The sequence below is a fragment of the Garra rufa genome, chromosome 20 (genome assembly GCF_049309525.1).
Source record: "Garra rufa chromosome 20, GarRuf1.0, whole genome shotgun sequence".
NCBI classification, from domain to species: domain Eukaryota; kingdom Metazoa; phylum Chordata; class Actinopteri; order Cypriniformes; family Cyprinidae; genus Garra; species Garra rufa.
The window spans coordinates 4,042,425-4,070,183 of NC_133380.1; the positions used below are offsets into that span (position 1 = coordinate 4,042,425).

Here is a 27,759-nt window from a genome sequence, read left to right on the forward strand (position 1 = left end):
TGATTTTGCGAATCAATTATTTAAAGTGCTCTAAAAAGTGAGACTTCTGATCGCGAATCATAATTTAGAACAAAACTTTGGAGCGGGCTTGCGAATCATTTCGCAAATTGAATGATCCCGATCTGCGCTTTGACGTGATGATGATGGTTCGCGAATCATATTTAGATGGGACTTCTGATCTTGAATCATTTCATTTAGATTGGAACTCTGGACTGGGTTCGTGAATTAATTATTACGTGAGTTGAGTAATTTGGGATTCGCGCACTTAATACTGATCTGAAATCATTATTCAGATGGGATTTCTGATCGTGAATCATTTGGAGCGGATTCACAAGTCATATTGCTAATTGAATTAACTAAATTAACTACAAATAGTTTCTTTTGCAGTAAAACCATGGTCAATGTGACATTTAGCTAGCAGAAAACACAAATGAATTTATATTTTTCTATATTTTCTTTCAAGTAGTCAAACAATCCAAAAAACTAATTTAAAACAGAAAAAAGTTCTGTTAAAGTTCTAGTATTCAAGTAGAAATCACACAGAAAGTTGTTTTAGATTCATTTGATTTTTATTTTGTAATGTTTTATATTACAAAAATTGTACAATAAAATAAAATGTTGCTGTAAATTGGTCATTTTTTATGAAAATTTATAAAAATTGAGATAATTTGATGCATAGAAATATTACAAAAACAAAACATTAAATCGATAATTTATTTAGTAAATAAACACATTTATTTGAAAGACATATACTGTAGACAAACATGCACATTAGAACCAAAAAAACACCAAAAATTTTACAAAAATATATTTTTACAGTAAAATGAACTACATAGTAAGTGCTGAGCTAGAATTATATATGAAGATGTATAAGAATATTCCATAAATAATTCAAAACAAAGTCGGAGACCTAATATATACGTTCAGTTGTGATTTAGTGTCTTTTCTTCAAGTAGTTCAAACGCTGAAGCGTTTTATCGTTTGGACAGTTGATTCGAGAGCCAATCTAGTCCTTCATATAAACCTGATCCTTGAACCGCACACGTGGGTTGAACAAACCACTGTGAAAAAGACAAAAAACAAACAAACAGATGTTTACTTCACTGACACACACTACATCATGTGTTACATGTCAAACAGAGTGTATGTCTCACCTGTCTTCCTCTCATTGCGTGTAAACCCAGTCTGTCTGTCAGCTCATGGACCGGCATGGCTTTAGGTAAATCCTGCTTGTTAGCAAAAACTAACAAAACCACGTCTCTCATCTCGTCCTCCGCCAGCATCGCCTTTAGCTCCTCTGCTGCCGTTTCAATCCGGTCATGATCACTGCTGTCCACCACAAAGATCAAGCCCTGAAACATGCAAACACTTACACTTAATACAGTTCACAAAAGTAGCTGGTTAGATTTGAAATGTTGTTGAAATTAAAATGTACCTTAGTGTTTTGATAGTAATGTCTCCAGAGGCGTCTGATAACATCCTGACCGCCGACATCCCAAACGGTGAATGAGATGTTTTTATATTCAACTGTCTCCACGTTAAAACCTAAAGACAATCAGTCGTTATCATATTATTATATGATTCTGCACTTCCTTTTGAACTGTTAATACATTTATTTGACCTGAAGTTTCTTACCTAGAGTTGGGATAGTTGTGACAACTTCACCAAGTTTGAGTTTGTAGAGGACTGTTGTTTTCCCTGCTGCATCCAGACCAACTTAGAGAAGAAATATTAACATTCACAATGAAAATGTGCAAGATTCATAATTTAATTTTAATTAATAGTTATGCAGTTAAGGTCAAAAGTTTACATACACCTTGTAGAATCTGCAAAATGCATGTTATTTTTAATTTAGCACTGATCTGAATAAGATATTTCACATAATTTTTTTTTACATATAGTCCACAAGAGAAAATAAAACTTGAATTTATAAAAACGACCCCGTTCAAAAGTTTACTTACACTTGATTCTTAATACTGTGTTGTTACCTGAATGATCCACAGCTGTTTTTTTTTGTTTAGTGATAGTTGTTCATGAGCCCCTTGTTTGTCCTGAAAAGAAAACTGCCTGCTGTTCTTCAGAAAAATCCTTCAGGCTCAGGTTTTTCAGCATTTTTGTGCGTTTGAACGCTTTCCAACAATGACTGTATGATTTTGAGATCCATCTTTTCACACTGAGGACAACTGAGAAACTCATATGCAACTATTACAGAAGGTTCAAACACTCACTGATGCTCCAGAAGGACAATTCAATGCATTAAGAGCAAGGGGTGAAAACTTTTGAACAGAATGAAGATGTGTACATTTTTCTTATTTTGCCTAAATATCATTATTTCTTCATTTAGTACCGCCTTCAGAAGCTACAGTAGATGCTTACATGTTTCCCAGAAGACAAACTAGGTTAAATTTACCCTGATCTCCAAATTCCAAAAGTTTTCACCTCTTGCTCTTAATGCATTGTTTTTTCCTTCTGGAGCATCAGTGAGTGTTTGGACCTTCTGTAATAGTTGCATATGAGTCCCTCAGTTGTCCTCAGTGTGAAAAGATGGATCTCAAAATCATACAGACATTGTTGGAAAGGGTTCAAACGCACAAAAATGCTGAAAAACCTGAGCCGGAAGGATTTTTCTGAAGAACAGCAGGCAGTTTAACTGTTCAGGACAAACAAGGGACTCATGAACAACTATCACTAAACATAAAAACACAGCTGTGGATCATTCAGGTAACAACACAGTGTTAAGAATCAAGTGTATGTAAACTTTTGAAAGGGGTCATTTTTATAAATGTGTAAAATATCTTATTCAGGTCAGTACTAATTAAAAAAATAACATGCATTTTGTATGATCCCTCTTATTTTGCTAAAATAATTAACATTTTGCAGATTCTGCTTTTGAATAAGAGCGATATTCCAACAATAAAGTCAAACGTACTCACCCATAAGTAACCTCATCTCTTTTTTATTAAAGAGATGAGGGAAAAGGCTAGAAAAGAACATGCCCATTTTAAAAAAAAGTCCAGATGAAAGCTCTGTTCGCTGTTTTGAGGTCCGGAGGATGAGGCTCGGGTTGTTTGAGTGAAGAAGCTGTGATTGTGTGTGGGTTTATATAGGCTTTTTTACTTTCGGTTTGATTGACAGCTCCACACCGCCACTCTCACAGCAGACGCGCTCAGGTTCTGTCGAGGCAAATCCAACGCGTTCGAAATTACGTCACGTACTGTACCACGTGACTAAATCTGAGTCAAATAAACTCGTTTAAATATCAAAAAGGCACAAGTAAAGAGCTTTTGGTGACATATGAGACAATATTGAACATATAGCCTATTTTATGAGTGACGCAAAATGTCTCAAACCTAAAATAAATACATTTAATAAAATACAATTTTAAAAAAGTTCATTTTAAATAATTAACAACACATGTGTGTGGTGAAAACCTTTTCAGCAATAGTATATTATTTGATTTTAAACTTTATTCTAAAAATGTATTATATTACAAAGCCTGAAAACTACACTCGTGTGATTCTCTATTTATTTATCCAAGAGATGTTAAACTTTTGATTGTAGCTAGATGTCTTTAGACGAATAATAATCTTAACTCAAATTATATTTTCAACTTTAAAAGTTCATTTAGTCACGTGGTACAGTATGTGACGTCATTTCGAACGCGTTGGATTTGTAGTGACAGAACCTAAGCGCGTTTGCTGTGACAGTGGCGGTGTTGAGCTGTCAATCAAACCGAAAGAAAAAAAAACATATATAAACACAGACACACACTGAACACACATCATTACCAATCTCAGCCTTTAACTCCACACATTTAAAGCAGCGTTTTCATCTTGCTATCAAAACATGGGCATCTTTTTCTCCAACCTTTTCTCGCGTCTCTTGAAGAAGAAAGAAATGAGGCTGCTTATGGGTGAGTAAATGTTTTTTTTTCTCTCTCTCAAAATCCTATATTTACTATCATATTTTATTCATATTTAAATTTTGAGATTTTTTTTTTACTATGGTAAATTCTAAAATATAAAATTAAATAAAACGTTTATTAAATGTTCATTGCATTGTATTAACGTATCCTATTTAATTAAATATTACTGAGCATTTTGCCTAACTGACAGCTAATTACGTTACGTTACTTTTTTATGAAAAGTAATGAAAGTTACGTTACATTTGCGTTACTTTTAAAATCTGGGCAGGGCTTGCTTGTTTGTTGTTAATATAAAAAGTTCTATTTTTGGCAAATGTAAAAGCCTTTTCACACCAAAAGTCTCAGGCTTAGAGAAAAGTAAATTGACGTCTGTACAGTAGACCGCAGAAGAAAAAATGTCAACTCTTCAGCAATAAAAAAAGGAAAACAAATTATCTTGAGTCATTTTTGCTTATTATTATGGATGAATTGGATCATTGAAGGTTGGTAGCAAAGACATCGGTTAATAAAATGGGATTAAATACATAAAGGATATTTGTATTATTTAACATTTAATTATGTCAGGTTTGTGTTGAATTTCAAGGGTTTTTTTAGTTGAGAAATGCTGTATCTGTTTATTTAGTGAGTGAGATTAATGCATGTTCACATTTATTCTAGAACTAAAGTAACATCTTACTCACAATTTCTCTCAACATGGGGACAGGAGAGCTTTTAATCAATAAATGGGGCAAAAAAGTAACTGGCGTTACTCAGATATTTTCTTGTCAATTAAAAATTAATGCATTGCTTTCATAGTTACTTGGAAAAAGGAATATTATTACGTTAACACTGCTAACTGATATGTGAAATTTATCAAAACTTTTACATTTTAAAAGACAGTATTCATAATAAATGTTATTATTTCTTCTCTAAGTTGGTCTGGATGCAGCAGGGAAAACAACAGTCCTCTACAAACTCAAACTTGGTGAAGTTGTCTCAACTATTCCAACTATTGGTAAGAAACACAAAAGCAAGCATAATCAAAATTGTGATACATTTATGTTCATGTTGTGTCTAACTATTCATAATTCTTCCATCTGTAGGTTTTAATGTGGAGACGGTTGATTATAAAAACATCTCGTTCACCGTTTGGGATGTTGGTGGTCAGAATCTAATTCGAGGACTCTGGAGACATTACTATCAAAACACTAAGGTAACAGAGATTTAAATATATATATATCTGCCAGAGTGGGTTTTCATTTGCAATACTTGTCTTAAAAAGCCATTTTGTGTGATTTAGGGCCTGATTTTTGTGGTGGACAGCAGTGATCATGACCGGATTGAAACAGCAGCGGAAGAGCTAAACACGATGATGGCGGAGGACGAGATGAGAGACGTGGTTTTGTTAGTTCTTGCTAACAAGCAGGATTTACCTAAAGCCATGCCGGTCCATGAGCTGACAGACAGACTGGGTTTACACGCAATGAAAGGAAGACAGGTGAGACATACAGCCTCTTTTTGACATGTAATACATGATTTAGTGTGTTTTAGTGAAATAAACATGTTTCTTTGTTTCTGATGTGCAGTGGTTTGTTCAACCAACATGCGCCGTTCAAGGATCAGGTTTATATGAAGGCCTGGATTGGCTCTCGAATCAACTGTCTAAACAACCATAACGCTGGAAATTTTTTATTGGGTTTTTGTGGCCCAGTACTTGAACATAGTACACTACTGTAATTGAATGTAATCTCAACAGAATGTTCGTTTATTATATATTATTACATTTAAACTGTATATTTTATACTGTAAGGTTACTTCTGGAAAAAAAAATCTTTTGTTGTTAAATGTTATTGTTTTAATTCTTGTTATATGCACTTTAAAAGAAAGTTATGTGTGTTTTAATGTTTTGTTGTATGTGGACCTTGAAAGAATGAGATGATGTCTGCCTGAAATAAATATCTGTGCCTTTCAATTATCTCCAATAAATGATGTATTTTTTCAGACATTAGTATTCTTATGTCTCATTTAAATAAATAAAATAAAATAAATGAATAAATATTACAACAAGGAAATAGATAGATTGCTGTAAGATGTATATGTAAAAAAATATTTCTAAGTAAAACATAGTATTTATTTTTTGTATCAGTGATGTACACTTGACAGTTTTATGCTGTGTTTGTTTATTATTCACTACCAGTCAAACGTTTTTAACAGTAAGATTTTTAATGTTTCTTTTGCTCACCAAGCCTGCATTTATCAAAAGTACAGCAAAAACAGTAACATTTTGAGATATTTTTACTAATTAAAATATTGCTTTGTATTTAAATTTATATTAAAATGTAATTTATTCCTGTGATTTCAAAGCTGAATTTTTAGCATCATTACTCCAGTCACATCCTTCAGAATTCATTCTAATATTCTTATTTCTTTTAAAAAAAAACATTTTTTATTATTATTTTGAAAACAGCTGAGCAGATTATCAGGTTTCTCTGATGCATAGCAGAACAGCATTAGGAATAGAAATATTTTGTAACATTATAAATGCCTTTATTAACATTTTTGATCACTTTAAAGCATCCTCGCTAAATAAAAGAATTAATCTCTATAATTTCTTTCCCCAAAACAGCTGATCTTTGGATCTTCAATCAGCTGTTTTAAATATTAATAATAACAATAATAAAAGTTTCTTGAACAGCATATCAGCATATTAGAATGATTTCTAATTTAGTTGCATTTTACAGTAAAAATTAATATAATAATTCCTCAAATAGGTTACAATATTAACATAATTTAATGACAAACGTCAACAAAACGCATGTAACATTATCACAGTGTTTTCCGGTGAATATCTGGCAACCACAGCTGCGGTTTTACGGTTTATGTCCTCCCTGCTTATATTTCCCAAACATTTATTTAGTTAAACTGTATTCAAATAAAATCAAAGATTTCCAAACTTTAATACTGTAAAAAAAAAAAAAAAAAAAAAAAGTTTAGTCACGTGGTACAGTAAGTCATTTCGTCATTTCGAACGTGTTGGATTTGCCTTGAGAGAACCTGAGCGCGTCTGCTGTGAGAGTGGCGGTGTTCAGCTGTCAATCAAACCGAAAGTTAAAAAGCCTAAAAGCACACACACTAAACACACACCATTACCAATCTGAGCTTTGAAACTCAGACGTTTATCTTCAGTAACATCGGTTCTTACTGCAAACATGGGCAACTATTTCTCACAGGTTTTCGCTCGTCTCTTTCCGAAAAGACCGATTAGGCTGCTTATGAGTGAGTAAATGTTTTTTCTCCAAACTTTGAATTTAAAGTGCCATAGTTTGGCTACTGTGAAGGCTGTATTATTGTTATTATGTGCTTAAATAATTTTAATGACAACACTGGGATATATTGACATTTTCATTGTGGAATAAATGTTAATATTTCTTTTCTAAGTTGGTCTGGATGCAGCAGGGAAAACAACAATCCTCTACAAACTCAAACTTGGTGAAGTTGTCACAACTATCCCAACTATTGGTAAGAAACTTGTAATTGTATGGCAAGCCGTTTTAGCCTAAAATATACTAAGCGTTACTCGTCGTAAATGCATTTTTACAAGTAACAATTCAGTTAGAGAGCTCTAGAACTGAATTCTTACTAACATTTACAACTAGAGAGCTCTTTAAATCAATTTTTACTAGTTACAAATGCAATGAGAGCGCTCTCTAATTCAATTCTTACTAGTTACAATTCCAATTACAGAGCTCTACAGATGAATTTTTACTAGACATTTGTCTCCAATGACTTCCATTCATTTTAATTACAGAGTACAATGGAATTATTACTAGTAAGAATTCCATTTAGAGAGCTCTCTAACTCAGTTGTTACTAGAAAGAACTGAATTAGAGAGCTTTTTAATTCAATTACAGAGCTCTGCAATTAAACTAGTAAAAAATAACTTGTATAGCTCTGTAATTGCATTTTTACTAGTAATAATTAATTAATTACATTTAGAGAGCTCTCTAATTGGAATTCTTACTAGTAAAAAAATTATTTAGGGAGCTCTTTATTTGTAATTGTTACTAGTAAGAATTCAATTGTAGAGCTCTGTAATTAAAAATGAATGGAAGTCAATGGAGACACTTACCTAGTAAAAATTAATTTGTAGACCTCTCTAATTGGAATTGTTACTAGTAATAACTGAATTAGAGAGCTCTCTCATTGAATTGTTACTAGTAAAAATGCAATTACAAACGAGTAACGCTTAGTATATTTTAGGTTAAAACAGCTTGCCATAGTAATTGATGCTGAATATTTGTCATGTTTATCTGCTTTTTATGTGGACTTGAATATTCAAGTATTCAATTCATTTTCTCTGTAGGTTTTAATGTTGAAACAGTTGATTATAAAAACATCTCCTTCACTGTGTGGGATGTTTGCAGTCAGACCAAACTCAGACCTCTTTGGAAAACATTTTATCCGCAAACTGAGGTAAGAGTTTAACACAAACGCAACTGTATGTAGTATGATTTTGCAGTTATATAGCCTAATATTTAAAACATTTTGTGTGATTCAGGGCTTGATCTTTGTGGTGGACAGCAGTGATCATGACCGGATTGAAACGGCAGCGGAGGAGCTAAACGTGATGCTGGAGGAGGACGAGTTGAGAGATGCGGTTTTATTAGTTCTTGTTAACAAGCAGGATTTACCCAAAGCCATGCCAGTAAGTGAGCTGACAGACAGACTGGGTTTACACACACTGAAAGGAAGACAGGTGAGACATACACTCTTTTTGACATCTAATACATGATGTAGTTGTGGTTTAGTAAAGTAAACGCTTGTTTCTATTTCTGTTTTGCAGTGGTTTGTTCAGGCCACGTGTGCGGTTCAAGGATCAGGTTTATATGAAGGACTGGATTGGCTTTCGGATCAACTGTCCAAATGATAAAATACTCAAATGTAGCCTATATATTATGTCTCCAACTTAATTGTTTATATTGAGATTTATATTTTTATATATAATTCTATTTTAGTACATTCTGCATTGTTAATTTAACACTATCAAGAGGTACTTTAATACACTCGATTGTATCTGAATTTATAAATGATGCACTATTGCTGTACTGTGTACAATGATTTTATTATTTTATTCATCTACTTCTGTATTTAATTTACTGCTGTAAAAACATGCTGTTATATGTCATGTTTGACTTGATTTTGTATGTGTTTTGCTGTATTTGGGCTTTGAAAGAACAAACTGATGTGTGCATGAAATAAATCTGTGCCTTTCAAATATTTCTAATAAATTATGTATATTTGTTTACATTAGTGTTATGTCTCATTTCATAAAAAAATAGAGAATAAAAAAAATGCATGAAAAACAAAGTATGTTTTACACAATTATGACTTACGATAGATCAAAATCTTATTTATCAAGAAATTGTATATTTAATTATATTTAATATATAAACACAACATATTTTTCTTAAATACATCCATGCATATGTGTGTATTTATATACACAGTACACACACACATATATTATGTAAACAACAACTTTTATTTTGGATGCGATTAATCGTTTGACAGCACTAATATATATATATGTATATATGTATATATATATATATATATATATATATATATATACATTTTAGTGTGTGTTTGTGTGTGTGTATATATATAGAATATGTTTGCCTAATGGATAACATTTTTTAGAAATAAAACTAAATCTATTTTTTTATTTACATAATTGTTTATTTTAAGTGACATTAACAGCTAATGAAGGCACCCTAATGCCAGATAAAAAAAGAAATTTAATTTATAACAAAATTAATTAATTAACAAACAAATAAAAACAGGAAATATTAATCTGTGCTTACAAGTAATTCCAATAAATGATGAATTTATAGTATATAAATATAATTTTATTTCATTTTATTTCAGATAAATGCTGATCTTTGTATCTTTCTATTCATCAAAGAATGCTGAAATAAAAGTACTCAACTGTTTTAAATACTGATAATAATAAAAGATGTTTCTTGAGCAGCAAATCAGCATTTTAGAATGATTTCTGAAGCATCCTGAGAATAATCAAATGAATAAATTACATTTTAAAATACATTCACATAGAAAGCAGTTATTTTAAATAATAAAAGTTTTAAAAACTTGACTTGTAGTGTATGTGTTAGTTACACCAATCGCTGTTTGTTTGCTGTGAAACTGGTTTATGTTATTGTAGTTTAACCTTAAGTCATCAGATGATCGTCCATTGCATCTGATGTGTCACTTTAGGCGTATTTTACAGTAAAAATGTATATAATAATTCCTCAAATAGGTAACAGTATTACCATAACAAATGACAAACTCTGTCAACAAAACGCTTGTAAACTTATCACAGTGTTTTACGGTGAACGTCTGGCAACCGTTTTTTTTTTTTTTTTTTTTATTTTTACGGTTTATGTCCTCCCTGCTCATATTTCTCAAACAGTTATTAGTTCAACTATGTTCAAATGAAATCAAACATTTCCAAACTTTAATACTGTAAAAAAGTTTAGTCACGTGGTACAGTAAGTGACGTCATTTCGAACGCGTTGGATTTGCAGTGAGAGAACCTGAGCGCGTCTGCTGTGAGAGTGGCGGTGTTCAGCTGTCAATCAAATCGAAAGTAAAAACCCTATATAAACCCACACACACTGACCACACACCATTACCAATCCCAGCCTTGAACCGTAGACGTGTATCCTCAGTAACAGCGGTTCTGTCTTACTGCAAACATGGGCAACTATTTCTCACAGGTTTTCTCTCGTCTCTTTCCAAAAAGGCAGATTAGGCTGCTTATGGGTGAGTAAATGTTTTTTCTCCAAACTTTGAATTTAAAGTGTTATAGTTTGGCTACTGTGAAAGCTGTATTATTCTTATTATGTACTTAAACAATTTTAATGACAACAATGATATATATCGACATTTTCATTGTGGAATTAATGTTAATATTTCTTTTCTAAGTTGGTCTGGATGCAGCAGGGAAAACAACAGTCCTTTACAAACTAAAACTTGGTGAAGTTGTCACAACTATCCCAACTATTGGTAAGAAACTTGTATTTGATGCTGAATATTTGTCATGTTTATCTGCCTTTGATCTGGACTTGTTGAATATTCAAATCAAGTTCATAATTTTCTCTGTAGGTTTTAATGTTGAAACAGTTGATTATCAAAACATCTCCTTCACTGTGTGGGATGTTGGCGGTCAGACTAAAATCAGAGCTCTTTGGAAATATTATTATCAGTACACTGAGGTAAGAGTTTAACACAAACACAACTGTATGCAGTATGATTTTGCTTTAGACTTATATTTAAAAACATGTTTGTGTGATTGTGATTCAGGGCTTGATCTTTGTGGTGGACAGCAGTGATCGTGACCGGATTGAAACGGCAGCAGAGGAGCTAAATGCAATGTTGGCGGAGGACGAGATGAGAGATGCGGTTTTATTAGTTCTTGCTAACAAGCAGGATTTACCCAAAGCCATGCCAGTAAGTGAGCTGACAGACAGACTGGGTTTGCACGCAATGAAAGGAAGACAGGTGAGACATACACTCTTTTTGACATGTAATACATGATGTAGTTGTGTTTTAGTAAAGTAAACGCTTGTTTCTATATCTCTTTTGCAGTGGTTTGTTCAGGCCACGTGTGCGGTTCAAGGATCAGGTTTATATGAAGGACTGGATTGGCTTTCGGATCAACTCTCCAAACGATAAAATACTAAAATGTAGCCTATATATTATGTCTCCAACTTAATTTTTTTATATTGAGATATATGTATATTTTTATATATAAATCTAGTTTAGTATATTCTGTATTGTTAATTTATCACTATTAAGATTTTTTAAATAATTATTAGCCTATTTTTGCTTCTGTCTGTGAAAGGCACTTTAATACACTAGATTGTATCTGAATTCATAAATGATGCACTATTGCTGTACTGTGTACAATGATTTTATTATTTTATTCATCTACTACTGTATTTAATTTACTGCTGTAAAAACATGCTGTTATATGTCACGTTTGACTTGTTTTTGTATGTGTTTTGCTGTATTTGGGCTTTGAAAGAACAAACTGATGTGTGCATGAAATAAATCTGTGCCTTTCAAATATTTCTAATAAATTATGTATATTTGTTTACGCCAGTGTTATGTCTCATTTCATAAAAGAAAATACAGAATAAAATGTTTTACACAAACATTATTATTATTATTTATTTATTTGGATAACTGTTTATCTAAAGTTAGATTAAGTGCTAAGGCACCAAATAAAAAAAATTAAGTTATGACAAAATAAATTAATTAACAAATTAATAAAATTGCTTGCAAATAATTCCAATAAATGATAAATATGTAATATATATGTAATTTGTGTGTGTATATATATTTAAATATTTCTAATGAATTATGTATATGTGTTTACATTAGTATTATGTCTCATTTCATTAAAAATACAGAATGAAAAAAATATATATACATCATTGCAATAAATGCTAAATTTATATATTAAGATATATAAATATATATCAGTGTGTGTGTATAAATATATATATATATATATATATATATATATATATATATATATATATATATATATATATATATAGCATATGTTTGCCTATTAGATAACATTATTTTAGAAATAAAACAAAATATAATTTTTTTTATTTTGATAATTGTTTATCTAAAGTTACATTAACAGCTAAGGAAGGCACCCTAATGACAAATAAAAAAAAGAAAATGAATTTATAACAAAATGAATTTATTCTGTATTACAAAATATTTATTTGTGCTTGGAAATAATTCTAATAAATGATGAATATATATATATATATATATATATATATATATATATATATATAATGTGTGTGTGTGTGTGTGTGTGTGTGTGTGTGTGTGTGTGTGTGTGTGTGTGTGTGTGTGTGTGTGTGTGTGATAACATTTTTTAGAAGTAAACAAAATATTACTTTTTCATTTAGATAATTGTCGAATGCCATCTTATAATATATAAATAAATAACTAAATATCGCTAAATCCGAAATTAAACAGTAATATTATTTAACAGTAATATTATTATTTATATAACTTATCATAGGTATATATATATATATATATATATATATATATATATATATATATATTTCTATTTTAATTTAATAAGAACTTAAACAGTAATATTATATAACAGCAACATATATTTTATATTTTTATGTAACAGTAATATAACGATTCATATAATTTTTTGTAGTTTTTTAAATAAGTAAAAAAAAAAAAGAAAAAGGAAAAAAAAAAAGAGTACAAAAATAAACTTGCAGGTAAATAATGAATAATCTCGATGTTTTGGAAGTTGTCGGTCTCTTCATGGTTCATGATGTGGCACCGCTGACGTCATTTCGACCGCGTTGGAGCCGCTGCGACTGAGAGCACAAGTCTGACGTGGTCGAAAACAGTGGCGTTCAAACTGCAGCACAAAACACACTTTCGACTGAACAGAGAGACGAAAGAGGATAAGAAAACAGAAGAAAGAGTTATTCAGACTCTGTCGGTGTGAACTGGAGTTTGAGCAGGTTGTTATTTAACGGAGGTTGATCTGAAGCGCTGAAAGCTGCTGTGCTAAAGCGCTAGCGGCGGTTCCTCTTAGTTTAAATCTTCGAATAAGTTTGACTTTTACTCTTTTTTTCTTGTTTTTGAGACGTTTTTACCATGGGGTTGACCATTTCAAGCGTCTTTTCTCGCTTGTTTGGGAAAAAGCAGATGAGAATTCTCATGGGTGAGTTGGAAGTTGTTTGTTTTTGTGAGTTAGCTTTCATATATCTACATTTTGTTGACATTTTCCAATACACAATGTTTTTTAAAGCTCTTTCTATGCTAGTCGTGTATAAATGCTCTTATAGTAACGTTATAGAGACGTTGAGATTAATTCAAACTGGTGATGAATTAGTCTATCAGACACTATCGTTTTAGAAAGTTTCTTTGTTGTTTCCCAAGAAATAGGAAGATGCAAAGTTTTCCATTGTGTTTGACTTGATTTGATTCCTGTTCTTTAGTTGGTCTGGATGCAGCAGGAAAAACCACAATCCTCTATAAACTCAAACTGGGAGAAATAGTCACAACTATTCCAACTATAGGTAAGTAATTTAAGATAACTAGGTACATTTTTATCTAATTTTTACCACAGGATTAAAAATAAAAAGTGTAAATGTGACATTTTATCTTACAATTCTGTCTTTTTCTCGCAATTATGAGCAAGGAAGTCAAAAGTGCATGAGTAAAGTCTGAATTGTGAGACAAAAAGCCACAATTAGTAGTTTGTATTTTTATTCTATAGCAGAAACAAATGGAATTGTGAGATATAAACAGAATTCTGAGGGGGAAAAGTCTGAATTGTGAGACAAAAAATTGCTATTATATATTTGTTTATTCTGTGTCGAAATATAATTGTGACCTATAAACAGAAAAAAATAGAACTGCAAAATATATACTCAATTGGGAGGAAAAAAGGCTGAATTCTGGCTAAAAACTTAGAAAACAGTGTTATATCTAACAAAAATCATTATATATTAAAAAAGGGTCATATCTTGTGATTCTTACTTTATATCTTTAAATTCTGACTTTACGATTGCAAGAAAAAGACAGAATTGTCAGATATAAACTCAAAATTGTTCTGTGGCAGAAAAAGGATGTAAACAATTCTGAGGAAAAAAAGTCAGAATTGTGAGGAAAAAATTCTGAGTTTACATTTCACAATTCTGAATATTTGACTCAGAAATATGAGAAAAATGTCTGAATTTTGAGACAAAAGCCACAATTATCTTTTTTGGTTTAATTTTGTGGCAAAAAACGAATATAATTGCAAGATGTAAACAGAATTCTGAGGGAAAAAAGTCAAAATTGCACGAAAAAAGTCAGAATTCTGAGTTTACATTTAGCAATTCTTAGTATTTTACTCAGAAATATAAGAAAAATGTCTAAATTTTGAGACAAAAAGCCACAATTACCTTTTTTTATTTTTATTCTGTGGCAGAAACAAATATAATGGCGAGATGTAAACAGAATTCTAAAGGGAAAAAAAAGTCAAAATTGCGCGAAAAAAGTCAGAATTCTGAGTTTACATTTAGCAATTCTGAGTTTGACATTTTTTAATGTCCGTGTCAAAATTGCATGAAAAAAGTCAGAATTCTGCGTTTACATTTAGCAATTCTTAGTATTTTACTCAAATATGAGAAAAATGTCTACATTTTGAGACAAAAAGCAAAGATTTCCTTTTAAATTTTTATTCTGTGGCAGAAACAAATAGAACTGCAAGATCTAAACAGCATTCTGAGAAAAAAAGTCAGAATTGCAAGAAAAATTTCAGAATTCTAAGTTTACATTTAACAATTCTGGGTTTTTCTTTAGAAAAAATCTCAGAATTATGAGTTTATATTTCAGAATTTTAAGTTTCCACAGAAATATGAGAAAAATGTCTGAATTGTGGGACAAATAGCCACAATTACCTTTTTTATTTTTATTCTGTGGCAGAAATTAGAAATTGCAAAATGTAAACAGAATTCCGAGGGAAAAAAGTCAGAATTGCAAAAAAAATGTCTGAATTGTGAGACGAAAAATTAGCAATTTTATTTTTATTACTGTTTATTATGTGTCGAAAACAAAAAAACAGAATTGTGACATATAAACAGAAAAAATGAGAACTGCAAAATATAAACTCAATTGTAAGAAAAAAAGCCAGAATTCTGGAAAAAACTCAGAAAACAATGTTATATTTAACAAAAAACATTATATATTAAAAAAAAAAGTTATATCTTGCGACTCTGGTAATTATTATTTTTTGATTCTGTGAGATCATATACATCTAAACAAAGAGAATTTCCACCTAACATTACGATATTCAGATATTCTATGGATTTTTAGGTTATATTTTTGTTTTATTATATTTTTAGGTCATATATAGGTCATTTTTGGGGTTAAAAATAAATATTTACTTTCAAATTTTTATTTTGCGTGTTTTGCATTTATAAAAAGTTCTGAGTTTTTACCTCAGAATCGTGAGAAAAATGTCTGAATTGTGGGACAGAAAGCCACAGTTAATTCTTTTTAATAGAACTGCGAGATGTAAACAGAATTCTGAGGAAAAAAGTCAGTTTGTCAGAGAATGTCACAGTTTACATTTTGCAATAGTGTTTTTTTTTTCTCCGAATTGTGAGACAAAGTCGCAATTATATTTTTTATTGTTCATTATGTGTCAAAAATCCATAATTGTGACATATTTCCATTAGCCAGAATTATGTGGAAAAAATCAGAAAACAATGTTATATCTCACAAAAAAAACTTATACAGTTAAAAAAAAGTTGTTGTTTTTTAAGTCTCCATTACCTTATTATTATTTTTTAATTCTGTGGTGGAAATGGGCTCCTATAAATAACAGATCATATAAATCTCAACAAAATAAGAATTTCCACCTAAAGTTTAGATATATTCAGATATTCTCTGGATTTTTAGATTATAGTAAATATAGGTCATATCTGAGTTTAAAATCAAATATTTACCTTTAAATTTTATTTTGCATGAAGAAAATAAAGCATTTATAAAGACTTTTCATGATCTGTACTTGCAGGTTTTACAGGTTTTGTGAATGATTTATTACATGAAGCTCATCTTGATGTGAACCACTGCAAAGATGTGCATCTCTTAAATGATATTGCAACTCTGTGTGCCTTCTATAGGTTTCAACGTCGAGACGGTCGAATACAAGAACATTTGCTTCACCGTGTGGGATGTGGGTGGCCAGGATAAGATCAGGCCTCTTTGGAGACACTACTTCCAGAATACCCAGGTAAACAGATGCATCACATCACGGCGGGACGTCGCCTCGCATGCTGTTAAGAAAGTCAAACAACAATGGAGTCGCAGCATTCCAGCAGGATGAGGTGCTCATTCTGCCATGGCCGTGTTGATTGAGTTTGATCGTCCAGCCTTGTGAGCTGCTAGAAAAACAACTATGGGCGTGTAGTTATAGTTTGGCTGGATGCCGTTGAAGTTCTTTGTATGAGGATGTTGCTGTTACTATTAGGATCAAGTTGAACTGGAACGCCCTTTACTAGAGTTTGATTTAGAGAACAGAACAGTTTCTCTTCTATTCATGTAGTTCTCTTTTTCTTTGCTGCATTTTGGAGATTATAGATCAATAAGCTTGTAATAGAATATCTAACTTTATTTCGTGAGTGGATCATTTCTAATAGATTTCTAAAGACGTGTTTAATTGATCTTGAAGTCGTAGAAACACAGCCAGTGTCATAAAATAAGTAATATGAGTCAGTCTTCAACCTCAAAACTGAACTGTGTCAGTCACTAGCCCAGTAAGTTGTGTCATGATAGTAAAACCTAGTTTTTATGCATTTAAATGCTGTAAAATGAAATGGGTCATAAAATGAAAAATGGCTCGTTCTTAACTTCTGCAACTTAAAGGGGACATTGGATGCAAAATCAGCTTTTACATGGTGTTTGCATAAATGTGCCGTGTGTGAACAAACCACCCTACAAATGATAAAAATCCATTTACTCCCCTTTTTCAATCCACAAAATCTCAGTCTCAGTTATCAAGCCATTTAGATTTTCTGAGCAGTATATTGTCATATTGTTTGGAAAATGTTAGAATTGTGAGACAAAAAGCCACAATTAGCTTTTCTGTTTTTATTCTGTGGCAGAAACCAATAAAATTGGGAGATATAAACAGAATTCTGAGGGAAAATTTTAGAAATGTGAGAAAAATGTCTGAATTGTAAGCCAAAAATCAGACATTAGTTTTTATATTGTTTATTGCGTCGAAAACCAAAAACATTGTGACACATAAACTAGGGCTGCACGATTAATCGCACGATGTTGTGAGGCGCGTTTAGTCAATGAAGCCGGTACTTTGATTAGTAGTAAATCTCCATCATGTGCGTTCAGCTGGAGCAGCAATTAATACACAGAGACGTAAATCACTGACAAGCTACGCCAAATCGCACTCAAAATCGCATTCGATTTACTACTAATCAAAGTACCGGCTTCATTGACTAAACGCGCCTCACAACATCGTGCGATTAATCGTGCAGCCCTGATATAAACAGAATCCTGAGGAAAACATTACAACTGCAAAATATGTGAGAAAAAAAAAACAATTCTTAATAATGGTGCCGATAATCGGCCTGGGCTACATTTCTTAAAAGCATCATAAGCCTAAGTTGATTGTAGAACCATTGTCACCATTTACGAGCTTCGACCAACTTAGGCTTCGAATGCTTTTGGGAAACGCAGCTCTGGCCGATTATCGGTGCCGTTATTAAGCATTTTTATGGTTATCGGTCGTTTTCAAAACCAATTTGCAGCTTAATTTTAAAAGCATTTAAAATAAGTTTTTGTCAGAGCTTGTGTTATTCTTAATTTTGACATTAATTAAAATTTTACACTAGACATATCGGTTCAAAATATCGGTTATCGGTTAATTGATCTGTAATAATCGGTATCGTTTTTTTTTTTTTTTTTTCAGGTTTCTTTGAAGAATAGAAAGTTCAGAAGAACAGCATTTTTCTGAAATATAAATCTTTTGTAACATTATAAATGTCTTTATCATCACTTTTGATCGATTTGAAGCATTCTTGTTAAATAAGAGTATTAAATTCTGTCTTTTTTCTAAAAAATAAATAAATGTTGATGATAATGTTTCTTGAACAGCAAATCAGCTTATTAGAATGATTTCTAAAGGATCATGGGACACTGAAGACTGGAGTAATGATGCTGAAAATCTAGCTTTGATCACAGGAATAAATTACATATTCAAATAGAAAACAGTTATTTAATAGTAAAAATATTTCACAATATTACTGCTTTTGCTGTATTTTGGATCAAATAAATGCAAGCTTGGTGAGCAGAAAAGACTTCTTTAAAAAAAACTAACAATCTTACTGTTCAAAAACTTTTGACTGGTAGTGTATGTCTGGTGTAAAAATTAAAATAAATGTCTAAAATTAATTTTTTTTTTATAATCAAATCAGTTTTGAAAATTACCGATAACCATAAAAAATGCTTAATATCGGTTGCCGATAATCGGGTCGACCCCTACTTTTCTCACAACATTAGACACCAGTGACTAGTGCTCATTTTCAAAGTATTACAATTAAGGCATTAAAGGGATAGAATTTATTTTATTTTAAACATAAAAGAAGATATTTTTAAGAATGTAGGTAACCGACAGTTGCTGGTCCCCATTGACTTTCATAGTATTTTTCTGCCATTCTTCCTTTTCCCTTTTTAGTTGAACTATCCCTATAAAATGTCTTAAATCATGGCATTAAATGTTGCATAAACAGCAAAAAATGAAAAAATCATGCTCAGGATTTTGTCTAATCTTCGAACACAAATATCTAAACATTTTTTAATCAAGACACTTTTTACTTGAAATGCAAAATGAAGTTATGAAAAATTAAACAATTTTATTTATACTACAAGAATAAATATATTAAATTTTTTGACGATGGCAGATATTTGTTCTTGTTTTGATCATAAACAGTTACTTAGAAAACAAGATTTGCATTATTTTGTCTTTGAATGTATCGTGATTTAAGATTCAGACATTTGCACTGGAAAACAAGACAAAAATACTGAAGAACAGCATTAGAAGATACTGTAAAAGTTGTTTCCATATTCTAGTTAAGCTATTTTTTCATCTTGAAAAGGTTTAAAAGCTTTATTTGAATTTAAATTTAAAAAACTGGAAATGAGTCTTTAAGAAAATAACTTGTGCTTAATATTTTCTGTCTCAAAGTACATTTATACCCTGAACGTGAAGTGTTGTGTTGTTTCTTCAGGGTCTGATCTTTGTCGTGGACAGTAACGATCGTGAGCGAGCACAGGAAGCCGCAGAAGAGCTTCAGAAAATGGTGAGGAAACGCCCTTCTGAGATTAAAAACAGCTCTGGTTTTATCTGTGTATACCTGTGTTGTTTTGTGAAGTAGTTCTGTTTCAAAACACCATAAATATCTGCACATTTTTTTGTCTTCATCAGCTTCAGGAAGATGAACTGAGAGAAGCTGTTCTGCTGGTTTTCGCAAATAAACAAGATTTACCAAACGCAATGCCCATCAGCGAGTTGACAGACAAACTTGGCCTGCAAGCACTCAGGAGCAGAACTGTGAGTTATGCAATTATATACTCAATGTGCAATATTATAATTATTATTATTATTATAGTTGTGCATAATTATAAGCTCCATTAAAAAAATAACAGTATTATTTAGTTACATATTATTACATATAACTTATTGTTATTGGTTAAAAAAATGTATACATGGATTAATTACTTAATTAATCATATTTTGGTTTGATTACTGGTCAAACATTTGGAATAAAGTTTTTTTTTTTTTTTTTGTTTTTGAACATTATGCTCACCAAGGCTGCATTTATTTAAAAAAAAAAAGGGACAGGAAAAACCCAATATTGTGAAATATTATTACAATTTAGAAATCTGTTTTCTATTTGAATATATTGTAAAATACATTTTATTCCTTTGATGCAAATCTGAATTTTCAGCATCATTACTCCAGTCTTCAGTGTCGCATGATCCTTCAGAAATCATTCTAATATGCTGATTTGCTGCTCAATTATTAGTTATTATTGGTGTTCAATTAGTATTAATGGTTATTCATATTTTTAATGTTGAAAACAGTTTTTGCTGATTAATAGTTTTTTTTGATGAATAGAAAGTCCTAAGGAAGAGCATTTATTTAAAATAGAATTTTTTTTAACTTTATGAATGTCCTTACTATCACTTTTGAGCAACATAAACACATAAATAGATTATTTTCAACATTAATAATAATGAAAAATGATTTCTGAGCAGCAAATCAGCATATTAGAATGATTACTGAAGAATCATGTGACTGAAGACTGCAGTAATGGTGCTGAAAATTCAGCTTTGATCACAGGAATAAATTACATTTTATAATATATTTAAATAGAAAACAGCTATTTGAAATTGCAATAATATTTCACAATTATACTGTGTTTTTGATCAAATAAATATAGCCTTGGTGAGCAATAATAAACATTTTACAATTTTTCATTCACATAAATGCAAACATCCATTTATTGATTAAAAATGTGTTTATATTGTGCTTTTCATCAGTGGTATGTCCAGGCGACCTGTGCGACTCAAGGGACGGGTTTATACGAGGGATTAGACTGGCTTTCCGAGCAGCTCTCCAAAAGCTAAACTGCACTTCCTGTTCAAGCAGGAAGTGTGCTGTTCCAAAGGACATGATTGATGCGGCACAAAAGCTGTTAGTGTATCACTTATGTTTGATTGTTACCAAAAATCTGCCTGCTTATGTCAATCTGCGGCAGTGCGTTTTAACATTTTGTTCCTTTTATAATTCGTTGCACCTTTGACCTTGACTGACATTTCTCCCAGATTCATTCCACTTGATGTTTGCAAGCATTTAGATCTGACCACAGTATGAAAAAGACTAGATTTGTTACGAAGCTCTTGCAGTAGCCCTGGGTTCTTGTTACAGTAAGCATAAACAGCAAGCATTTTGTTAATAATGATAACTTGTGTGTATTTATAAAAATGCTCTATTTTTGCTCCCTCAGCTTGATTTATTCAATTGCGCACAGCTTATTCCCAGGCGTTTGCATGCCATACATCCAGGGAAATGTTCTCAGAGAAGCATGCATTTAATAAATAAAAGATTATTCTTATAGTAGCACACTTAGAGACTGGCAATGCATTGATGTAAGCATTGGTTTTAATGCTTCTAAAATGCATGAGTTTATATTGGGAAATAGTCTGATGTTTGTGTTGTAAATAAGCAGCCTTTTATGTACCTAATCACATTGCCTTAAACATCGTGTGCTTTACTGTGTGAATGCACTCGCCCGATACGCTTTTAATTTAGCATTTTGATTGAGAGCAAACCAGTGCAAATAAAACCAGTTTTTATTCCCAGCTTTTGAAAATATTCACTTGGATTGGTGCTAGGAATCGTCTAGCTGTTACCCTTTTTAAAAATGTATTAAAACATTATAAAGTATGAAGCTAATAAAAGTCTGAAATACATCACTTGTATAGATGTGTATTAACAAAGGCTCATTATTTAATGCCTTCAGAGGGTCATGAAACATTTTTGAGATGCTAACAATATATACAGGTTGCCTATTGGTGGAAACCGATGGTGTTCATGTTTATTATAAAATGGAGTCCAAACAGCTGATAAAAACACATTAAGGTGTTTTAACTTAAATACTAATCCATCACAACTCTTCCTCCAGTGAAAAAGTGGTCTAGTCTGAATCATTAGAGAAATGTTAGTTTGCCAAAATAAGAGGAATCATATAACATGCATGTTATTTTTTTATTTAGTACTGACCTGAATAAGATATTTCACATTTAAGACATTTAAATATAGCCCACAAGAGAAAACAATAGTTGAATTTTAAAAAATGACCCTGTTCAAAATCTTTTATACGCTTGATTGTTAATACTGTGTTACCTGAATGATCCACAGCTGTGGTTTTTGTTTAGTGATAGTTGTTCATGAGTCCCTTGTTTGTCCTGAACAGTTAAATTGCCCGTTGTTCTTCAGAAAAATCCTTCAGCTCCCACAAATTCTTTGGTTTTCCGGCATTTTTGTGTATTTGAACCCTTTCCAATAATGACTGTATGATTTTAAGATCCATCTTTTCACACTGAGGACAACTAAGAGACTCATATGTAATATTACAGAAGGTTCAAACACTCAATGATGCTCCAGAAGGAAAAATTATGCAACTTTTGAACAGAACGGAGATGTGCATTTTTCTTATTTTGCCTAAATATATATTTCATTTAGTACTGCCTTTCAGAATCTACAGAATGTCAAATTAAATTCCAGGACTTTAAAGGACTTTTTTTTTTTTTTTTAAAAGACTTCAGTCAGAGATCTCGCTTTTGTCTTCTGTTTTAAATTCTAAAAAAAAGATAAATAGAATAAAAATCTACTAATAAAATTTTCATTTTGTATACTTTAGTTTTGTTCTTTTTGTTTTATAACTACTGCCTTAGTGGTTTGATGTTTTCTACTGTTTAAGAAAAAGAAATCTGAACAAAAAAAAGATTCTCCTGATATGAAACAAATGATTTGCAAACCCGCGCTGAATTGCTGATCGCAAATCATTTGATTTACATCGAGACTTCAAATCGCGAATCATTTGACTTGAATCATTCAATTTGCCATTCAATCAAATGATTCGCAATGCGCTGTTTAAAAGTCCCGATCTTAACAAAATTATTTGTGAAATGCGACGTTCCGATCTAAATCAAATGATTCCCAATCCATGCTACGTAGATCCGGTCTAAATCAAATGATTCGCAAACCAACATTTCAGATCAGAACTCAGGGCGCGCATCGCGAATCATTTAACTTGGATCGGAACTTTGCGTAACGCAAATCATTTGATTTACATCGAGACTTCAAATCGCATATCATTTAATATGAATCATTCAATCTGCGATTCAATCAAATGATTCGCAAGTCCACAATTTAAACATAACTCCACCCATTTGTTCACACAGAGGTGGAGCTGGAGGCCATTTGGCTCTGCAGTGAGCAGCACTTGTCATTTTAGACCAGGGACATGGGGCACGGGTCGTGAATCATTGACTTAGATCGGAACTTTGCGTATAGAAAATCATTTAAATAGAATCATTCAACTCGCGATTCAATCAAATAATTTGCGATCCGATTGGAGCGCTTTGAAACAGTGAATCATTTTGCAACGCAGTGGTTTAACTGGTTCAGTGTTTCGAAAAGCTCTGTTTCACCCATCACTACCTGCTTTTTCAACTCATTACAAATGATGTCCAAATTCAAAAATTAATGGTTCTTTTAATTTGACCTGGTTTTTGCTAGTGAATCATGTGAAATAAATGTTCGAAGTCACGAGTTTGAATCAATCGGAGCGGTTCCAGCGTAAATGACTCGATTAATATGGTTCATCTATTCCTCCTTTTGCATCTTCAGCAATGTTTACCTGGCACTGTCAGTACTGCTACTTGCTTAGCTCGATTGTTTTCTGACATTAACTGAAATAAGCAAAAAAGTCAATAATTCAAGCTCCTCTGAAGAAATATTGCTATTTTCAAGGACTTTAAGCACCTTGTACGAACCCTGTTGTCAGCTGTTTGGACTCTCATTCTGACGGCACCCATTCACTGCAGTGGATCCATTGGTGAGCAAGTGATGGAATACTACATTTCTCCAAATCTGATGAAGAAACAAACACATCTACAACTCAAATGGCCTTAAGGTGAGTACATTCCTTAATTTAATTTGTGGGAGGAAACTGGTTATTTTTGCATTTTTTTTCTGAGTCCTTCCAGTTTGAAAAGCCAATGTCAAAAAATGCTGAAAGTCAAAGAATTTAATTATTGCAAATAAAGCTTTTAATATTTCCAAGTAGGTGTCAGTACTGGCATTTCATAAATATCACACAATCATTTACCCTCATCATAAATATTAATATGTACAAGTGAGAATGAAGCTATGTGATAAATACAAATAAAATGCTGAAATCTGGTCATTAAAAAGCTAAAATTGTTAAATGTTTTTGCTTTTTGTGATCGTTTCACTTCCACTTGAGGTCGCAAACCAGCGCGATGTGATCTGACGGATGCGAGACGCTGGGCAGAGCCACGCAGGTGGTGATCTCCTGAAGGCTGGGCAGAGGAATGACCTGCTCCACCTGCAGAACATGTGGCTCCACAAATATATAATCCAGACACCCCTGGAAGCCCCCGACGTAGTTGGTGTAGGCTGGGACCCCGCAAGCGCTGGCCAGCTGGAATGGGTTCATCAGTCCCACCTGGATCTGCTCTTCCGGCCCATTGGAGGCCCAGTCCTCATGATCCTCCGCAACGGATCCCTCACAGACGAGCTGGAAGACACCGGAGGAGGGCATGCTGTTGAAATCACCTGAGAATATGAGTCCGGCTCCGGGATGCTTCTCTGTCACCACCTGCTTCATGTGTTTGAGGGCCACTGCCGTCTGAACCAGTCGAACATTTCCACCTGAGCACACAAAGGAGTGTCAGATACTATAAAGCAAATATCATTATATTAACACTGATGCTCACCTTTAGGGTGCCAGTACAGGTGTGTGTTTCCAACACATAATATCCTGGATGGGTCACATAATGACTGCAAGATGGTCACCTGAGAAATTATGGAGATGCATTATTGGTGGTTTAGCATAAAGTCCTTACAGCAAGATGAAGTAATTAAAATAATTTGAGAAAAACTATAACTGAAAAAAGATTAAAAAGCTAAAACTAAAAAAAAAAAAAAAATCTATATATTAAAACCAAGGAAAAAAAATTAGAGAAAAGGTGTGTAAAAAAGTAATTGATAATAAAAATAAGATTAATATAATTAAAAATTAAATACAAATAATTAAGATATGACTTAAAATTATTTAAAGTAAGACAAAACCAGGAAAAGCTGTGTAAAAAAATAGATAAAATAAAATTAGGATAAAAATAAGACATGATTTTAAATTAGACAAAGCAAGTATTAAAATAAATAAAAACTAAAAATCAAGATATTTCTTATTTTAATCAATTAAATATTTATTAGAAAAATAATTAGAGTAAAGCTGTGTAAAAAGATGAATAGATAAAAAAAGGATCAAAACAAATCTATACAAACTAAGACATGGATTAAAATAAACTCAAACAACTAAAAAAAAAATATTTCTTTAAGCCAAGAAAGTAATTAGAAAAAGTAGAGAAAACGTGTAAAGAAATTGATATTAAAAATAAGATTAAGATCATTTAAAATTATATTAAAATATTACTTAAAATAATTAAGTGAGAGAATACAAGAAAAAAAGATGTGTAAAAAATAGATGAAATAAGATATGATTTCAAATTAGACAAAACTAAAAATCAAGAAATTTATTTACATTCAATAAAATATTTATCAGACAAATAACTAGAGTAAAGCTGTTAAAAAAAGGTAATAAAATTTAAATAAATTAAAAAAACAAGGATTAAAATAATTCAAAACAAAAAAAATCAAGGTAATTCTTATTTTAATTCTAGAAAATATTAGAAAAACAATTAGAGAAAAGACGTGTAAAAAATAAATAGATAATAAAAATATTATTTATAATTATTATTTAATATTATATATTTTAAATAAGAAATATTTGAATATTTAATCCTTGTTTTGTTTGACTTTAAATCATGTTTATATATTCCTAATTTTACTTTATTATCTGTTTATTTCTACACAACTTTTAGCTAATTTTCAAATAAAAACTATTAAAATTATATCTTGATTTTTAGTTTAGTTTTTGTCTGTCATTAAATATAATATTTAATATATATATATTTAATTTCATATACTGTATATATGATTGTTTTCTTTTTTTTTTTTTAGTTATGCCAAACTAAACATTTTTATTGGGTAGAATTTTTATCTAGCAAATCAAAAACAACTGGAAAAGTCTTTGGAAAGGCCTTGGAAAGTTTGAGACTCACTAAATTACAAAGAAATACCTGCAGCATCGTCGACCTGTTTTCGATCTTCTCCTTCAAGTTGGCGCTGGTGGACACTTTCTCCAAAAGCTCGCGATGAACAGGATCCGTTGTCAAGGCCTCGCTCAGCATAACATCATACTGCTCCAGCAACTTCAACTTGGATCTCCTAAAATAAGTAGCCAGACCTTCATGCTGCCTCTCCTTGATTCTGAAAACCCCATCCAACCCAAAAGCGTCCAACGCAGGACACAAACTATCTACAAAAACCGCCTTATCCACCTCCTGGAGACAAACGATGTCCGCATTGTACCCCGTCAGCTCCTTCTTGATCAGATTCTGCCTGTAGTCCATTTCTAAAGCGTACGGTGCACAATAAGGGTACAAGACCGTTTTGGACAGGTCGGTTTGAGCGTAGATGTCAGCGAGGATGTTATAAGACACAACCCTCAGTGAAGACTCATCAGTGAGCTTCTGAGTGAACATGTGCCTGGTATCAAACGTGCACGCTCCTGGACCGGCTTCTACTACACCTGATGATAGGAGTTCCTTAGTTTCCCCAAACCTGGATCCATTCCCTGGTGTGCATTTTAACATCACCTTCAATCCTATGTCCAGATTGGATGGTGTGAACACACGTTCTTCTCCAACCTCTTTCCAGGAGTCTTGATCTCCACTCTGAGGTGAGATTTCCTTAAACCATCTGAACTTGGACTCCTTCAGATCTCCAAACTCCATCTCCAGCTTGGGACAAACTGGAAATCCAGCCATTAGAGATGATGGGAGCTCACACAACTAAAAATCAAGATATTTCACATGTTAATTCGAGAAAATATTCATTAGAGAAATAATTAGAGAAAAGCTGTGTAAAAATAAATGGGTAATAAAAACAATATTGAAGTAAACAAAAATTATATTAATATAAATATGATTTAAAATTATATAAAGACTAAACGAGGATTAAAAAGAAGCCCATCTAAAAATCAAGATTTTGTATTTTAATTCAATAAAATATTCATTAGAGAAATAATTAGAAATGCCTTATAAAAAATAAATAGATAATAAAAAGTAAAATGTTAAAAGTATATATAAACTATTAACTAAAACTATTAAATATATATATATATATATATATATATATATATATATATATATATATATATATATATATATATATATATATATATATATATATATATATATATATATATATATATATATATATATATATATATATATATATATATATATATATATATATATATATATATATATATATATAT

General features: G+C 31.5%; 6 protein-coding genes across 9 annotated transcripts in view; 4 read left to right on the forward strand and 2 right to left on the reverse strand.

Annotated features, from left to right (window-relative positions):
* Positions 1-632: 632 nt before the first annotated feature.
* arf4b (ADP-ribosylation factor 4b) lies at positions 633-3,057 on the reverse strand. The gene is made up of 5 exons (XM_073825401.1): positions 2,934-3,057; positions 1,636-1,716; positions 1,436-1,545; positions 1,155-1,352; positions 633-1,061 (listed from the first exon to the last, which is right to left on the reverse strand). The coding sequence occupies exons 1-5, from the start codon at positions 2,998-3,000 to the stop codon at positions 975-977; spliced, it is 543 nt and encodes a 180-aa protein (XP_073681502.1). The 5' UTR covers positions 3,001-3,057; the 3' UTR covers positions 633-974.
* A 734-nt stretch (positions 3,058-3,791) lies between these two features.
* LOC141293392 (ADP-ribosylation factor 4-like) lies at positions 3,792-5,855 on the forward strand. The gene is made up of 5 exons (XM_073825422.1): positions 3,792-3,913; positions 4,839-4,919; positions 5,008-5,117; positions 5,205-5,402; positions 5,491-5,855. The coding sequence occupies exons 1-5, from the start codon at positions 3,847-3,849 to the stop codon at positions 5,578-5,580; spliced, it is 546 nt and encodes a 181-aa protein (XP_073681523.1). The 5' UTR covers positions 3,792-3,846; the 3' UTR covers positions 5,581-5,855.
* A 1,133-nt stretch (positions 5,856-6,988) lies between these two features.
* On the forward strand, positions 6,989-8,831 carry LOC141293435 (ADP-ribosylation factor 4-like). Of its 4 annotated transcripts, none has more exons than XM_073825477.1 (5): positions 6,989-7,180; positions 7,343-7,423; positions 8,268-8,383; positions 8,463-8,660; positions 8,748-8,831. In XM_073825477.1, the coding sequence occupies exons 1-5, from the start codon at positions 7,114-7,116 to the stop codon at positions 8,829-8,831; spliced, it is 546 nt and encodes a 181-aa protein (XP_073681578.1). In that variant the 5' UTR covers positions 6,989-7,113. The 4 variants fall into 4 exon arrangements, with proteins under 4 accessions (XP_073681578.1, XP_073681576.1, XP_073681577.1 ...); XM_073825475.1 differs by having other exon boundaries at positions 8,268-8,377; XM_073825476.1 differs by having other exon boundaries at positions 8,268-8,377; positions 8,463-8,650; positions 8,741-8,831.
* Positions 8,832-10,570: 1,739 nt separating this feature from the next.
* On the forward strand, positions 10,571-12,021 carry LOC141293358 (ADP-ribosylation factor 4-like). Its single transcript, XM_073825385.1, has 5 exons — positions 10,571-10,729; positions 10,892-10,972; positions 11,072-11,181; positions 11,270-11,467; positions 11,555-12,021. Exons 1-5 carry the CDS (start codon positions 10,663-10,665, stop codon positions 11,639-11,641), a joined length of 543 nt encoding a protein of 180 aa, XP_073681486.1. The 5' UTR covers positions 10,571-10,662; the 3' UTR covers positions 11,642-12,021.
* Positions 12,022-13,337: 1,316 nt separating this feature from the next.
* On the forward strand, positions 13,338-22,027 carry LOC141293612 (ADP-ribosylation factor 5-like). The gene is made up of 6 exons (XM_073825645.1): positions 13,338-13,694; positions 13,972-14,052; positions 16,648-16,757; positions 19,771-19,842; positions 19,968-20,093; positions 21,086-22,027. Exons 1-6 carry the CDS (start codon positions 13,628-13,630, stop codon positions 21,170-21,172), a joined length of 543 nt encoding a protein of 180 aa, XP_073681746.1. The 5' UTR covers positions 13,338-13,627; the 3' UTR covers positions 21,173-22,027.
* A 2,332-nt stretch (positions 22,028-24,359) lies between these two features.
* The window catches only part of pde12 (phosphodiesterase 12), a 6,091-nt gene continuing 2,691 nt past the window's right edge, over positions 24,360-27,759 (reverse strand). The window contains exons 2-4 of the mRNA XM_073826146.1: positions 26,498-27,271; positions 25,073-25,151; positions 24,360-25,007 (exon numbers count right to left, since the gene is read on the reverse strand). Of these exons, the coding sequence (XP_073682247.1) occupies positions 24,565-25,007; positions 25,073-25,151; positions 26,498-27,271 (1,296 nt within the window). The 3' untranslated portion in view covers positions 24,360-24,564. The remainder of the gene's footprint in view (positions 25,008-25,072; positions 25,152-26,497; positions 27,272-27,759) is intronic.